Here is a 17,239-nt window from a genome sequence, read left to right as displayed (position 1 = left end):
GCCACGCAGCGGGGCTCGGATTGCGGTGCGCTTTGTGTAAAGTCTAGCGCCGCCATCTTTGCTTGCAGCTCTGTCGCGCGTCGGCGTGTGCCCAACGCAGCAACCGTGGCGTTGTTGCGAACTTATAGAGCAAGTTCTACCCATTCGACAACATCACCATGCACATCACTAAGCAGCGAAATGACACAACTTGAAGAAAAGTCTAAGGGCCGTTCGCATGCTCAGCGATGCACATGTGCGATATAGCTCGTATCAGCGTGGCGTGACCAACCTCGAAGGACTCACGTGTATCCTTCGCGTGGGGAAAGGATTGCGCAAGGTGCTATAGGAGTACTGACGGCAGGGATCCAACGCGCTCACAGCAATACAAGCTGTGTAGCGCCCGCGCAGGCAGCAATACCAGCGTGCCCTTTGTGCGCCGCGGCCGCGCCGCTCGGCTCCCGGAGCCCGTCGAACACTGGTCTACAAAATAAAAGAAAAAACAGGATCCTACCGCGTTCCTAAAGCTCCCTTAAGGCTGACTAGGCTCCCCACTGCACTGATGGAATTAAAACGGTCAGCACTTAAACTCAGAGAAGCCGGGTAGGCCGGCCCTTCTCTGAGGCGGCGAGCCATCGCGACGAACTGGCTAACGGGCGCGGCAGAAAGGATAGTAATAACACTTCTCATGCCTTCAACGTGCGCGTGCAAAAGTACATATGCTACAACGTTTCCAGTTCTCCCGTAGAGCATGGTAAGTCAAAACACTACGAGAGAATGTCCATCACACCAGCGTCCGCGCGTCACCCTGCTACAGAGCGGTGGAGTCGTGTATGACATCCTGCTCTCGCAGAAAATTACAAGATCACAGTGGCTAGCGTCAGCTCCTGATCTCTCGCAATAAGAACAGTTAAGATGGTTTTGCTTGCTTGCCGTTGTGCAATCACCACTGCAGTATTAGAAGAGACTGAAAAGTCAGTCCTGCTCACTGTCATGGCTAGTCTATGTGTCGGCGTCGTACACACACACAGACACTCGATTTGTCACACCTCTGGCCCCATGTTGGGCGCCAAAATATGGGGTGGTTAGTTCTCGTAAGAGAATGCGCCACGGGGGGGGGGGGGGGGGGGGAGGGCTAGACGCTGCAGTCGCCTTCTAGCCCCGACGTGCCAGCCCTAGCAGACAGAGCTGTGACCCCCAACCCGCGGTGCGAGAAATCGCCACTGCGGCGGGTTCGGGCCAGAGGGGACAAACACCGAGTTACGTACTCGAACAAGAGTTTATTGCACTGCTCGAGTACACGGCAACGGAATAGCAATTAATAACAACCACCGTGTAGCGAGCGAACGCCGCGTACGGGGGTGAAATAACAACCACCTAATAGGGAAGCGCGTCAAGTAGGTGAGAGGAAGTGTCTGCTCACCTGACACAGCTTCTCGCTCACATCCCGTTGCGGTGCCTACGGTCAGTGTGCGACTCTCGGTGACGGCGGTGGTCTCCTCGGCAGAAATCATGAACCGCGCGCGTGCGCGCCCATTCGCCGAAGACCCGAGCGAGTTGCTGCAGTCGCGCTCCTCGACACGGAACGGGAGAGGAGGTCTCCCGGTTACGCCGGCAGGAAAGAGGGAAGCCCGCGGCAGCGTCGCCGCAGGGCCCGGGAGGTGGCGGGGGGTGGCCAGCATGTCCTCTCCTCCGCCAACCTCTCTGCCAGCGCGCGTAATCACGCGTGTTAATTACGCGCGGGCGTTACAATGGAGGAAGGGGATTGTGAATCCCCACAAGGTGTAATCTTATTTCTGGGGAGGCCAGCCGCTGAAGCGTAAATTAAAGTACTTTTGGGTGGAGGCCAGGGCATTGTCACACTGCTGTCATGGATTTGAAAAAACTGCTCAAGTCTGAACTCGTGAGTCTGGGGGTAGAGCTAGGCATCAAGGTTGGCCCTGAAATGACAAAAAATGAGGTCATGGTGGCAATAGAAAGTTCGGATGCCGAGAGTGAGAAAGTAGAAGAGACATGGTTGGAGATTCAGAGAGCCCAGGCGGAAAAGAAAAAGCAATTAGAGCTTGAAGTAGAGAAACTCCGCCTGCAAGTTGAACTCAGAAAGACGAGCGTTGTTCAAGGAGTAGAGGTAGCGGTCCGACAAGATCTTTATGATCTATCAAAGTTATTGCAACCATTCAAGGTTGGGCAAGACATAGGCCTCTATCTTGTGACGACTCTCTGCGGAGGACTCTCACGACTACGATAAAGTTAAGGAGAGCGTTCTCAAGAGATTTCGTTTATCGTCAGAGGCTTTCAGAGAGAGATTTCGGAGCATTACAAAGAAGCAAGGTGCTAGCTATGGAGAGTTTGCCTATGAGTTAAAGGCAAACCTGACGGAATGGATGGTAGGCGCCAAAGCCAATAATGAGTACCTCAAGGCCTTAGAAATCATTGCTATCGAGCAATTTCTTTCTAAACTTCCTGAGGCGATGAGAATTTGGATTCAGGACAAGGCGACTGTCAGCTCGGTGCAGGCAGCGGCAGAACTTGCGGACGAATACGTCTCCCGCCGAGGGGTGCGAGAGGAGCTTTCTTCCGCTATGCCGACTGATAAGGGAAATAGCGTGACAGGGTCAGGACTGGGAAAGCGCCAGTGGAGTTCAGGATCTAAGCTGGGAAATGTGACAACGGACACTACGAAAACGCTTAGTGTTGAAAAGTCAGAAAGTGAGCCTGAAAAAAAGGGGGCGCAGGATCAGTTACAGAGGAAGATTTTTGAAGCGCGCAAATCGCCTCTCTGCTATAACTGCCAATAATCTGGGCACATTGCCGCGGGATGTCGAAAACCAAAAGTTACGTTCGCATACACTTGCGATTTGGTGAAGAATGAGGAACTACTCAATCCTTATTTGTTTGATTTGACTGTCAATGGAAAACAATGTCGAGTGCTCAGGGACAGTGGGGCAATAATTGACCTTGTACATCCTGATTACGTGGAAGAAGAGCAGTTCAGCGGGAAATGTGCGTGGATAAAGCCGATTCTGGAGGAATCTAGTGTTTGCCTTCCAGTAGCGGAAGTCGTAATCACTGGACATTTTGGTGAAGTTCGTACTGAGGCTGCAGTTTCAAACAAGCTGCCACCGCAGTACCCCTACTTGTTTTCTAACCAAACGGACCAGCTTCTGAGAGCTCAAGGGAAAAACTTGACAGAGGGAGTCGTTCAGGCGCTCACAAGAGCTGAGGCGCGTTCCCTTGCTGCCAAGCTAGAGAGGAATGAGGCTGACTCAGGGCAGGAGGAGAGAGATGTCGCGGGTGCACAGTCTCCGACATCGCAGAGGAGCGATGAACAAGGGAGCAGTCAGGGGGTGCGAAACAGGCAGTTCAATGAAATGAAAAGCAAGCAGGCCCCATAACACTTCGATGAGAGAGAAACGAGAGACAATTATGACAATACAGGACAATCAGAAAGTGAGGGAAACGATTGTAAGGGGTTGTCAGTGCTTTAGTCGATAGTGTCGCTCGATCAAGGACTCGAAAAGGTGAACAGAGAAACGCTCATTAGGGACAGCAAGATGCCGAAATTCTAAAAGATGTGTGGGACGCAGCCAACATGAAGGAGGCACAGACTGGGGCGGAAAGTTACTACGAACGAAATGCAAAGTTGCAGTCGTATCAAGAAGGCGATCAAGTCCTTGTCCTGTGCCCATCGCGAGCGAATAAGCTCAAAGATCATTGGGAAGGGCCGTTCCGAGTGGCGAAAAAGCTTTCAGAGACGAACTGAGCCATCGAGCGGAAGCGAGGGCGCCGAGATTTCATGATCACCACCACCTAATGAAACGATGTGAGGGAGAGATTCTCTGTCAGGTAGATGAAAACGGAAGTGAACAACCTGTGCTATTCGCCAGCAGAAAGCTAGCAGCAAGAGAGGAGGCCTATAGCGCATGCGAAAAAGAAAGTGCTTGCCTGGTTTTGGCATTCAAAAAATTGGCATGCTACCTCTACGGAACACCGTTCGTCTTTGTGACGGACCACTGCCCACTAACATGGCTCTCGCAGAGGTCGGGGAAAAATTCTCGACAATTGAGAGGGAGCATTGCGCTCCAAGATTTGAGCTTTAGTGTGCGGTACCAAAAGGGAAGGACAAATGATAACGTCGAAGGCTTGAGGCGTGCATAATACTCCTTTAACCGCTTCCGTGAACGAGGAAGATACAAATGTATCCCGTACTATTCTAATAAGTGTTTAAGTTAGATATTGTTGCACTGAATATTTCTTAGCAGTTTTCCTAAGTGAGTGAATTTGTAGCTCTTTTTGTGAACACAAGAGAGGGAGCGAGGCGAAAACAGAATGGCAGTAGTGTGACAGGGTCCGCAAATATGATACTGGGCAGAGGTTTTTGTTTATCATGCAATAGCCTGGGAGCTTGAGAGCTTTTGCTAGCGCTTGCTTGGTTTGTGCGTCAGTCTTTGCGATTTAGGAGTGGCCCAACCACCGTACGAAGAAGCTGATCTCTAACGTCGAGCAGCGGAAACTTCTCGCCGTCCGAGATCTTCCCGTCGGCGGAGGAGCTGTTGTGTCCGAGCTAATTTATTGCTCAGAAGGCGTCGGTGTGTCTGCGTTCGCTCCATGGGCATCTCAGCAAGCTTCGTCTGCAGATGCCCACCCGGTCTGCACGCACGCTTCAACAGCCGCTGTCCTCACCCATGGCCATTTCGAAGCGCCGATTTAGTCGCTTTGTGAAGAAACGGCCTGACTTCTCAAGAAGAGCCTGGCCTGTTAATAACCTACAGAGGTGCGGCGGCGGAGCAAGCGACCGTCGTCGGAGCCGCGCGGTGTCGGGTTACGGTACTCGACATTGGACAAAAGCGGAGGGAGAAGCCATCGTCGGCTTCGCGCGAGCTCTGGCCTGCTGGCTGAAGTGTTTGCCGCTGAGGGGGAGACCCACAAGGCGCCAGACCAAACGGCCAAAAACAGAGGCAAGCCGTGAGAATAGAACGATGGGGGGTCAATTGTGAACTGGCGACGTGTTTGTTAAAGTGTAGTGGCACACGTGCAAGAATGTGCGGGGCGGGGCTCAGTGATGCAGTGCGCAAACTGTCACCTCGCGCTTTGCGATTGGCCCGTGCCGAAAATGAACTAATTCCCTGCCTAGGGACCTAGGGAGACCCAAGAGAGAAAAACCTGGTGTCCAACATTGGGAGAGGGCTTCCTTCTGAAATCTCCAAAGTGTACACATGTAAATAAACTACTTGTACTCAACTCTAATGAAAGCTCCACGTCTCCGCGGTTCCTCGACGCCTCGCCGGTCAACGCTACCCTCGGCTCCGGTCCTGTGCGTCCGGCGTCGCGACAACCTCCTAGAAACACCTCCGCCTATCATCCCAGACTAATGACCTCTCTGAGCGCTTCAACTGTACTCTTACAGACATGCTTTCTACGTACGTCGACTCCAGCGACTCAAATTAGAACCTCGTCCTTTTGCACGTCAGTTACGTTTACATAACAGCAACACAGTGTGATACAGGCTTCTGTCCTTTTTCTTCTCCTCTACGGCCGTCACTCTTTTGCTACAATCGACACCATACTCCTGTATCAACCTGGCATATCCGAATATTCTCCTACTTCTGAAGCCGCTCAGCATATGGTAGACTGTCGACAAAGCGCCGTCGCTCTCATGCCTTGCACCCAGTACCGCCAAAAATCCCATCATAACAACCAGTATTCGATACCGGACTTCTCGTCGGGCACTCTTGTGCGGCTGTGTATAGCCTCCAATACTGCAGGGCTGTCATAAAAATTTTTTGCCAAATAACATGGCCCATACCGCTTTCAAGAGCGCACCACCGGCTGATTATGTGACGGAACCTTTGCCTCGTTGTCACGATAATAAAAAGAAAATAGCGACTGTTGGCTTTCGATTTGACGGAGACCTTGCGCCACCAAAATGGATTCCTGTACATTACCAGCAGGTGATGGACTCGGTCCATGTACTTGCTCTGCGCTCTATGTCGTCATCAGCCCTAATCTTGACACTTCTAACTTAATTTCAGAAATAGCCGGTTGTCATGCTAAGAGCTAAGAACATACATTTCGAAACGATAGCGCTAAAGTCGTCGTTCACTGGAAGATGCGGCGTCGGCGTTGTGACTTTTAGCGCTGTGAGCAAAAAATCACGAGCATAGCGTTGGCAGATGGTAGGTGGCTGCTGATATGCAGAGCGATGATCGGTCGTCTAGTTCTTTTACGTTACGTTTTGCAGCCGTTTAGTTAGTTGGGGTAAAACTAACAGCACTTCAATTCTGTGATCCTTGAATATCAATTGAATGAATTTTGACAGATCGTCCTGTACACGTATGTTTTGCAAACTTTCAGTGTCGAGCTCTAAAGAACACTATCATAAGATTTTGCGACATCAAGAAAAAAAAGAAAGCCGGTGTAAAAAAGGAACAAATTTTTATATTCAAAGTGGCACATCAGATTCAAGGCAACGTATGGCGGTCTGCCGGAAGCGCTATAAATCAAAATATTTTATTTTTATTGTTGGAGGAGGCAACACTTGATCCGCAAAAAAGCCACTTTTTTTTCCATCTCCGGACAAAGAGAAAAGGAGAAAAAGAAAAAGAGAATAATGTCTCTGGAGTAAAGAGAAAAACAAATTATGTGTAAGAAAGCCATCAGATCGCCTGGACATCACACATGCACATACGAGTGATTGCAGCAATAAGCAAGCACCTCAACCAACCCATGCAATTACTCTCTGAGCTGGATTTCAGGAGCGCCTTTCAATGCAGTACGAAAGTTCGCTACGATATCACAACTACGAAATCAAAGACAACTACGGCGTCGCTTGCAATAGTGCAAACGATATCCATCAGTGTCTGGAATGTAAAAAGCAAAACCCAACATAGGAAACTCGCTGGGATCCATAACGCAGACAATGAACGGCTAATGTGGATGGCAATTAAAAATTAGGGTGTATTTTATCATCTTCGCGCTATTTTATCATATTCGCGCACTGCATCGCAATCATTTGCGCTCCTCATAACCTACGCAGTGGCAATCACTGCGTAGGTTATGAGGAGCGCAAATGATTGCGATGCAGTGCGCGAAGATGATAAAATAGCGCACATGAGAGTACATAGTGGCACAGATATGTTCAAACGCATAAGTGCATGCAGCAAAAAGCAAAAATCACCCGGCAGAACCTTACCAAGTGAAGGGGTTGCCCACTAAAATATAAACAGCAAAAGCTTAATCCTCTCGCTTACTGCGTGCCTTAAAATCACAAGAGTACAAAGACATTGACACCCTGTTTAATATCGATTCCTGCTATCTTCAGCGTGAAAAGTAAAGCCAAGCGGATTCATCGAAGAACGAGAAAAAAACCTACATTCAGCCAAAGATTGGACATCAAAAACTGTGTGGAGGTTGAGTTGTGGCTCCTAAACTTCTAGAGAGATTCAATACAGCTCTCCGGTATCCCGGGCCCACATAGACAACCACCAAGCCGACCACGCACCCTCTTGACTGAACCAGCATGGAAAGATGACATTGCGGCCACAGTGTTTGCCAGACTACTAAGTAGTTTTGCAATATCGTCTATTGCTGAGTAAAGTTTGCAAAACAAGCATTAATTTCACACTCCTAGCAAGCGTGTATGAAGTACACCTAGACAAGAGGACTTGGAAAGCAACCAATTGAATAAGTTCTTTCTGCTCCTGATCTGCCAATTTGCAAATCCCACTTAATCTTCGGTTGCAAGTTTTGATTATGTTACTAATTACGATGAATAATGAGCGAGTCAAGTCAAAGTGAAAAAGATTTTGAGCTACACTAGACTACTGACAAGACTATGCTTCTGGTTTGATTTGCGCGAGAAGTGTATTTCATTTGTGAAATTAGGGCTCAAAGTATCAGGGATAGCTCGTTTATACGTTCGCCTGTGTACAGAGAACCATGAGCAGATTTCCAGGTGGGCACGCATATATATACATATGTCTTAAATTGCAATGTTCGTTGTTTTCTGTAGGAAAGAGCTCAATTGAATAGAGTGAACGCTCTTTCGATACGCATTAATTATCAATGTTACCATAAGAGCACGGCCTTTCTAGAAAATGAGGACACCTTGCACTCAGGCGTCTTCTTAAAGGTTACCACAGGTAGAGAGGACCCATTAAAGAGAAAATGAAAACCTAACGACGGAATCGCGGAAAAAAGCCGACTCTACTTCACGGGAACACAAAATGAATGGACATAAAAAGCACAAGAGCGAGCCTGCGCGTCCGATGGGGAAGTAAATGAAGCAATCAACGAAACAAATAAAAGTGTGATGGATGGCCAACAGCTGAATAGAAAGGATGATAATGTAGCGTGGTTAGCCTGGCGGGGATCGTCTGCTCACTTTCATTTGTTGTGGCAAAACGCCTAGACACAGGTGCTGCTATCGGCGGCAAGAAAATGATAAAACACAAAGGAGAAGTTTCAGTGCGCGAGCGGAATGGGGCAACCGGGACATAGACAGCAGGGACAACACAACGAGACAGGGACAGCACAACCCCAGGGACACAGACAAAGATGAAAACTTGAGCAGAAACGAAATCAATACAGTCAAGCTCTTCCAACCATAAATTGTTACAAGGGTCCGAGCAAATGCAGAGCAAGCACAAAAATTCAAAATAAATATCACTGATTGGGACAGTGTTCTATAAAAGCATAAGTTATAATAGGAGAAATATGCATCACTATCTAATGTCCTACAGTAAGAAAGTGATCAATTACAAAGCAACTAAGGGATACAGTGTTTTGTAAACAATTACTCACCGCTCTCATTTGTTTTTCAGTGGCATCGCTATCGCCTCTACCTTACAACATCAGGGCCGGTACAAGCCACCGGCTCCAAGAGCGAGTAATTCCTAGCGCACAACAGATAATCGGCACGTTTCTGATCCTACGGAGTGCCTTGCTATACTGTACTTCATTGCCGTCACCGTCTCCCAGTGTCAGCACCAACTTCCCAAGCTTCAATGTAGCCCTGTGTGACGCCTCAGCACCCCATACCAACTGAGCCACTAGCAAGGCGTTCTTCCCTCAATTGTTCAGTCCTTTTTGGCCAACCGTTCTCCCTTTTGCACGGCACCGCTCTTTCTTCTGTGTGACGTTGACATAGCGCTTCTTGAAAGGAAAATGTACGCTTGCAGTCTGCGCGCTCTTCGAACTTTCGAAGTCATTTTCTTTAACATGCAAACATTATGGAATTGTCTGTCGAGGACTATTCTGTAAAGCCCTTTTTCAGCATCGTTGCTGCAATTTTAGTAATGAACAGGAAGGTTGTATTTCTTTGAGGAAGAAAAGCCGCCTTTGACAAGACACTCCTTGTGTTCAGCATCCGCTGTTCAGATGAAGGCTTTAGCAGTGTGAACTGGTCGCGTCAGAATCCAGGACTAGCTTTTGCAATCGATACGTCATGCTGCCATTTTTATAAGACGTAGTTATCGAAGTTAGGTATTTCCTGCAGCCTCATGCTACAATAATAGATTGGGCTCGCGCTGAAGCAGGGTTTCTCACTGTGACTACGCTCGTTACATCTAGACCCGGCGCTAATGCCCTTGCCTCCGAAGACATGGATCTTGCTACCTCCTCTTTATGCTTCTAGAAATGCGTTGAGACGCCGTGCGTGATTATACTCTCATGTTATGCTGGCCCATACATTTCACCAACTTTCCATATATTGGGTTGTCAGTACGGTAATCACAAATTTGCTGTTCTATCGTTGGCATAAGGCTTGTTACCTTCGCTCTAGTAGCAGCGGTCTAAGAACCTTCGAGGAAGGGGAAGTAATCTAGCTGTACCAAAAATATGTTTTGAGCTCTGGCTAAATATACTGCATGATCGACTCCAAAAACAACTTCAAAATGTTGGAAACAATGTTTTATTGATATATATATATATATATATATATATATATACATATACACACAATAATTAAACCTTTCGAATCTGTAAAACGCCCTTTCTACTAACATGTTAGGCAAAAGCTGTACTAACTCGTTGATAATATAATTTACATCGGTAGAGTTACTGCATTCATTAGAGTATTTTGCCTTATGTGCAGTGAAAAACATTATTCATTTGATTTTTATTCTGCCCTTTTCTAAAAGGCAAGAAAAAGATATCTGTCAAAGCAGAGGTGAGTGCATTTTTCTTGCCATATACCGCTCATTTAGTCGTGGACAATAATGTAGTATAGCAGACAGCCGAAAGAAGAAATCGAAATTCCATGAATTACTTGAACGATTGGCTTGAAGAGCGCAGCATTTTCTCGTCTTCATAAGTTCAGTAGTAGGGAAAACATTCCAGATTTTATTTCCAGCCGACAGCAGAGTAGAGTTTCAATATTTCGGTCGTAAATTTCATAATGGTTAGCCGCCTCAGTGGTGCGGTGGTTAGGGCGTTCAGCTACTACGCCCAAAGATCGAATCCCGGACTCGGCGGCCGCTTTTCGATGGAGGTGAAAAGCTGTGCTGTGTGCTCTGCGATGCCAGTGCACGTTAAAGAACCCGAGCGGGCCAAAATTTCTAGATCCCTCCACTATGGCGTCTCTCATAACCTTATTCGCTTTGGGACAATAAACCCCACAAACAAACAAACAAACAAACAAACAAACAAACAAACAAACAAACAAACAAATTAACTAACAAACAAACTTTAGTTGTATCCAGATTATGAGATTGACCCATTTTCAGGTACATGGAAGGAAAGCTTTGTGTAGCACTTATTTGGGAAAATAAACCCCACAAACAAACAAACAACAAACAACCTTTAATTGTTATCCAGATTATGAGATTGACCCTTTTTTCAGGTATATGGAAAGACAGCATTCTGTAGCACTTATACATTTATTTCTTACTGGTACTTCAAAGACCTCAGGGGCGCCGGTTTTCACATACGGACTGTAAGTCACTCGTGTAATACAGAATTGCTAAATGGCGATTTTAAAGTTGTTTGCTTTAGTATGACAGATGATGAAAGAGCACTGAAGAAGGGTTGCGGGGGAATCACAGTTCGCATGTCTAGCTAACATTTCAACAAGGGGACTTGATTTGCCCCTTCGTCAGTGTCTAAATTCAGTTTGTGTTTCATGGAACGCTTTTGGGCTGTAGCACGGCCAATCCCACGTCGACCATTCTGGCAGACGTGTACAGTGCTGCATGTTAAAGGGGTTTATTAAATGACCCAGATGACACAATTGACATATGACAGAATTTCACGCAGTAACAAGGGCACTTTCGCCTGTCCGTTGCACAAAGCTTCTGTATCAAAATGCCCGGTTCATCAATGTATCAGTGCCCCAGAGGCTCTGTGACTGCTCGGTATCTAGTTTTAGTGGAGAAAGTCGTTCACTTAGTTTAAGTAGATAGAAATGACTTAAAGTGTATTCATAACCTGGCCGCAGTGTGCAGGCGTTTGAGGGCGTTTATTTCGCCAGTTTCTTATGCATGGGAAGAAAGTCATCATTTTTCTCGTTTCGAAGAAATATAACCAGTCGGAATTCAGCTCCGACCCTGTCCATGTGTGTCAGTGTATTCGTCTTTGTTAGCGTTGTGGAACCGCTTAGGAAGTTACAAATGGAGAAAAATTCTTTGTGATGATGACGACGTCTGCACAGCGCTACCTTCTGGCAGGCACGGATTTTTTTTTAGTAAAGAAATGGAGACGTTTATGTACAGTCTGTGAAAGCCGGTGAAATGAAATGTTGAAATTATTGGTGGTTTCGTTTGTAGGGTTTACCCTCTTAAAAAGAGTGAGGGTATGAGGGATGCCGTAGAAAAGACGTTTGCAAATTTCATATAGCAGTCGTTGAATACCGCCTGCTGAGGTCGCCCATTTTGCGGGCGCCTTGCTTATTTAATTCATCTAAAGCGGCCTCCTCGGCAGGGATTGAACCAGCGCCCTTGGGATTAGTTGTCGAGCCCTTAATCACTGAGCCAAAACTTGGAGTTTGACATTGAATAATAACCAGTTATGAATGCTCAATAGAACAAATTACATCAATAAATATTCACCCAGTACACTAGGACTTTGCTGCAATTTGAGACAAGGATAGTATCAAATAAAGAAATCTAATCAGAGCTCGTGTATGGAATATCACACACGATAGTCAAAACTGTTATATCCTTTGATAATGTCACTATATTGAATGCGATGAGTGATCCTAATTGGAATTCTTTATTTTGCACCCAAATGGATATTGTCCACTTTATAGTTTAGGTACCACTGAAAGTATTGTGTTAACAAATTAACAAAGGACTAGTTTAACTGGCTCGCAGTTTAATTGACATTTTGCAGTCCTAATACGTTTCATTACTTTTACCAGGAGTGGTGCAAACCAGTCGACTGCCTTACCAGCACACATACGCCACAAAATGATGATAAGAACTGCAGCGTAAGTAAATACGCCATCTGGCTTTTATTTCCAGAAATCAAAATTTTAATTGAAAATGAAACCCATGGAAGCGTGGCACTGCTTACGCTATCATGAATACAGACCTCAGTATGGTAAACATTTATACAAGTATTGAAGGGCTGAATTGATGACCAGCCAGCAGTAACTTTTACCTTATTTTATTTTTCAATGCTGAAAATATATACAGAAACAACACCACATCGTACAGAACACAAATAATGCGCCAACAGGGCGCGGCAGTACGGCAGCGCGTGCTAGCATACAAATTGCGCGCCATGGCGCAACGCATTTCGGCATTTCAACTGCTCGCCTTTGACCGAATCCCGATGTGCGTCAAGCATGAGCCGCTTGGTGCGCTACAGTTAATTGGGTCGTGGGCCCTATGGAAGTGTCCGCTCTTTATACGATCCTTTCTCTATGACGGTAACTTGTTGCCAACGTGCCAGCAGGCGAACGACGTCGCCTTTTCCGCTTCCCGTTTCCCACTTGCTATGCTGGCGTACTTCACGGCAACTTGACTGGCCGCGCGAATGCATGCGGCAAAGTATCCAGAGATGAGAGACTGATCGCTGCATAAGCCTTCTTCGGTTTCATCAAGTTATAGTTTCAGTGCAGGGCACTTATCTAACACCTACAATGCAAAGCACACGCCCCCCGAATAAAGTTGTTGGCATTGACCCGTGACATGAGACTTCAAATTCGTTCTCTTCGCGTACAAATCTAACTATGACAAATATATACCTCGCAACCCCTTTCACCATCTATCGCTAGTCCTGTCGCGTGTTTCGTGGTATTTTAGATGACGAATACAATCTTAATGAGCTCACAGCTTCAATGTAATCAAGTGCGGTGGGGATGTTTTCGCGTCTCGTATTTCGCTTGAGGCTTGCCGCGTTAGGTGTTCGGAGGGTTTGCTTTGTGTTCCATCGAAATTTTTCAGTGCTGAGAAGAGCTCTCGCCAAGTCTACTAAGCATGAGTGCTCCGTCGCACCAGTCCATGCGATAAATAAATATATCATTGCAAGCAAAACGATCATGCTGAAGTGCGTTTAGCTCAGGATAGTGCATAGGCCCTTATTAGTAAAATCGACATCAAAGATTTAATATCCTCAATTTTAGTAACCGAGAAATGAAATATTATATTAGGAACTAAGTTTTATACTCTTGCACATCAAAATAAAAAAAAATTCGACAGACCGACTCCCCCCCCCCCCCCCACACACACACATTAAAACTATTAAATTAGTTGCGGTTTTAAGTCTGGTTAACCCTAGTTGAATTACGATAACTACGACAGAAGCTTCTTTTGCCTGCTATTTTATTCCCCTATAACGCCATATCAGTGTAATGTGCTACATTATTGGGGACACTTAAGCTTATACTTTAAGGCTAGGACGCGAAAGAGTAAGCTACCAGCACACACATAAATGAGAAGGGTTCAATGCTGCTGAACTGAAAGTGGAGCGAAAGCATTAGCTGCATGTGACCAAGCGGTATTCGTCTTCTTCACCTTAGACTTCTTCGTCTTGATCTTCCTCTTAGTCTTCGTCTTGTTCTTCTTCTTCGTTTTCGAAGCTGTTGAAGGTCAAACGTGTCCTTTCCCGGGAGTACGCGACGGGCCGAAACCTGGCGTAGCATTGCTATCACAATACTATCACAATACTAGGCCAATAAAAACTAATGACAAATATGCATTCATAACATCTGCGCAGCATGTGAGCCGGAACGTGAGGAACGTGTGAGCCGTGCTGGTGATGTACAATAATGTTTAGAGGCGAGTTATTCGTTGACATGATGTTTCAGAACTTTGGGTTTTTTTTTTTTTTTGTGGTGAAATGAAAATGAAAACAAAACGTTTCTTGTTGGTGCGGCTGAAAAGTTTCGTCTATCTTCACATATTCAAAGTAATTGCCCCATTCTGAATGAAGGGCTGATAATTTGCCTGGCCAGAAAAGAAGATTTTTGGTTTGTCTAAACCAGAAAGGTCTGAAAGATCGCAGAACAAATAAATAAAAATGAGTAAATAAAAAGAATTTAAAACAAATGCATCAGCATCTCCTCGAATGTATGTAAGAGGGATGCATGATTTCATGAGCGATAAAAGTTTTTGCGTGCGAAGCAACCAATCAGAGCTAACTACTCGGGAATGGACACATTTACTGAAACGACAACAAAAACCTTTCAGATGATGATTAAATCGTGCATTGTCGGCTTTGTTATGGTGATGAACATATTTTGTTGATTGCTTCCGGAAGGGGCTGGGAAAGGAGTATTTAAACAATAGCGGGTTGTGATCACTGATGCCACCAGCGCACGAGAAAGACTGAATAAAGGCGGGATTCAAGACAGCTAGCATTCCTGCCACTGAAGAAATATCTCTTTCGGAATGTATATGTATTCGTAAACTTCAAGATTTACTTTAGTAACGTCGTAATATGAAAACAAAACCGTGCACAGATACCATGCTACAGCTGAAAACGATGGTCGACGAGTGAGCCACTTCGTTTCACAGTGCTGATAACACTTTTGCATATCTTAAACATACTATTTACGAGAATATAATTACATAGCGACCTTAAATCGGAATGCACTTCCTACACTGTCTTCGCACAGGTACGAAACGCATTTTATGATCAATAGTGATTCATCATCGTCTCTCGACTGCTCTACAGCTCGGACGTGAAGGAGATGTTAACTGACTTTAACTAAGTTTCCTAGATGTAAATATGCGGCAGATTATCTAATTATTAAGACGGAATGCTGGCGGTATGCCGTGATGCCCCTGCGCAAGCGCGAGCACGCGCCAGAGAAAGTGCGCGGCGCACGCGGCGCAGGGAGTGATTTGAGCCGGCGGCGTCCCAGTTTGTACTTTTCTGTCACAGATAAAGCTGCACATCAGGAGCCGCAGCGCTATCCAGAGATGCTTCGGGATCCTTTCCTATACAGTAACTCTAGAAAAAAACTGCACCTAAACGCTTCTATTGGGAGCGGCAGTGAGAGCGACAAAAAAAATTTAGACGAAACCCGAGCACCGCCACGATTGTCAGAATAACCGATAGCTGCTGCTATATATGCCGTTAAAGTACAGTTTTCGTGAGTTCCATTACTGGCTGTGTATAGGATACCCCTATTACTGACGACTGTACATACATGCACACCTACCTAAATTAGTACATATGTAAACACTTTCAATTCATTAACAGTGTATCGCGGCTGTCGACTGCCCGGTACACTGGCGCCTAGCCGAAGCTACGCGAAATCTGGAGAGAGAATGATCATGCGGGCATGAGCATGTTTATTGAGCGAGTGCCATTTGCTCGGCTTTTCTGCTGCGCTGGCAGCAACCCCTCAAATTAGGATTCATATCCGAGTACTGAGAGCGCTTGTTCTATCTGCTGTATGCTTGTTGATCTGATTGATGCATATTTTTCAGGTTACAAATATCACACTTGTTCTCGGTTCCAATTGCAGGAACTGCATCGAGCAGGTTTTTCTATGAAATAAATGTGCGAACAGTTAGAGGTCCTCGAGAATAATGACTTGAAAATTGCTACTATTTTGCTAATATTTTAACAATTGCTAATATTTTGGATATAATATGTTTATTGCCAGTGTGTTGTTTTTGCAGATATAATTTGCGCTCTGTGCAGACGATATAAAACAAGTAGTGCGAGCAGGGGATGTTTCGCACTATTCTGAACAGTGTAGCAGACGAGGTTCACTACAAGAGCAGGAACTGTAGACTTGCCAATCACTCTCTTGCATTGTCACCTCTTGCGTCTTCGGCGCAGCAGCGCCGGGCCGTCGAAATTTGCGCGTTACTCTTAAAGAGCTTGTCGGGCGTACATAAACTCATTCATCAACCCGTCTTTGAACTCGTCTGCCCACCAGCTGTGGAATGTGGGACTCTGCCGTTTACAGAAAGGAGGGATGCTTCTCGCTAGCGCATATGACATAAAAAACTCTGGGCCGAGGTATATAGCTTCGCTTCAATTTCTCATTAATATTTTTGCGCAGATGTCTTGTCGATCCCACTTTGTTGACATCACAGGATATCAAACAGAATTTTTAAACAAAAATGCTCAGCTCAGAAAACTTCAATACCTTTTTTTGCGAAATATTTCCTCAGTGATTCTACTTCTTATTTTTCAACTGAGGAGCAAATTTAATGACAGTGTAGGAAACGAGATACTTTCGATGTTTATGCCCTTCAGATTGGGCATTTTAAAGAATATATTACTGAGTTGATAATCACGATTACTTTTCTTCCTCTATATAGAGGTACAAAAACCGCGAAAAGTTTCAAAATTTTCTTCAGAAACCTGCGTGATCTAGGGAGAGTTAATGATTGACGTGTATAGAATAAACAAACCAGTATATCTTTGACAACATACGGAGTAAAGACGAAGTTTTCCTGGTATCTGGGCAAGAACCTCAAAAATAATAAAAACAGAGAAAACAAAGCCAGGCTGCACATATGTAAAAAAAAAGGAACGGTGATTGCTCATTAGCCTTCGATTTGGTGGCTACCATCCAAACGGACGCTAAGTTTTCTGATATCTAATAGCTGTCTGAATTCGGAAATTGCACGTGATACAGGAGAGCACGCTTTACTGCGTCACTAATTTTTGCAGCAGTGAACATAATCTGCATCTCGATTCCGACGCGTTTCATATTTATACAGGTTGATTTCTAGTAGTATGTCCAGAAAGGATTACGCTGTTATATATACGACTTTATGAGTGTATGTTTCTTCCTCTGCAGTAAATTATTAGCTACTAAGCCAATAAATCATGCATAGGGGATGCAAGAAAA

The 17,239-nt window shown here is 45.5% G+C and overlaps 1 protein-coding gene across 6 annotated transcripts in view; it reads left to right on the top strand.

Annotated features, from left to right (window-relative positions):
* The window catches only part of LOC146195951 (uncharacterized), a 94,572-nt gene that overhangs the window by 31,697 nt on the left and 45,636 nt on the right, over window positions 1-17,239 (top strand). For 4 of the 6 annotated variants that reach the window (XM_084597979.1, XM_084597976.1, XM_084597977.1 and 1 more), the window contains exons 3-4: window positions 10,119-10,147; window positions 12,335-12,403. In XM_084597979.1, coding sequence (XP_084454105.1) covers window positions 10,119-10,147; window positions 12,335-12,403 — 98 coding nt within the window. The remainder of the gene's footprint in view (window positions 1-10,118; window positions 10,148-12,334; window positions 12,404-17,239) is intronic. The other 2 variants (XR_014706063.1, XR_014706064.1) reach the window with 1 other exon arrangement.

This window comes from Amblyomma maculatum, chromosome 3 (assembly GCF_055883805.1).
Source record: "Amblyomma maculatum isolate TAMU_Amacu chromosome 3, ASM5588380v1, whole genome shotgun sequence".
Lineage (NCBI taxonomy): Eukaryota > Metazoa > Arthropoda > Arachnida > Ixodida > Ixodidae > Amblyomma > Amblyomma maculatum.
Note: the sequence above shows the minus strand (reverse complement) of the source record. Positions and strands in the feature narration are given on the sequence as shown.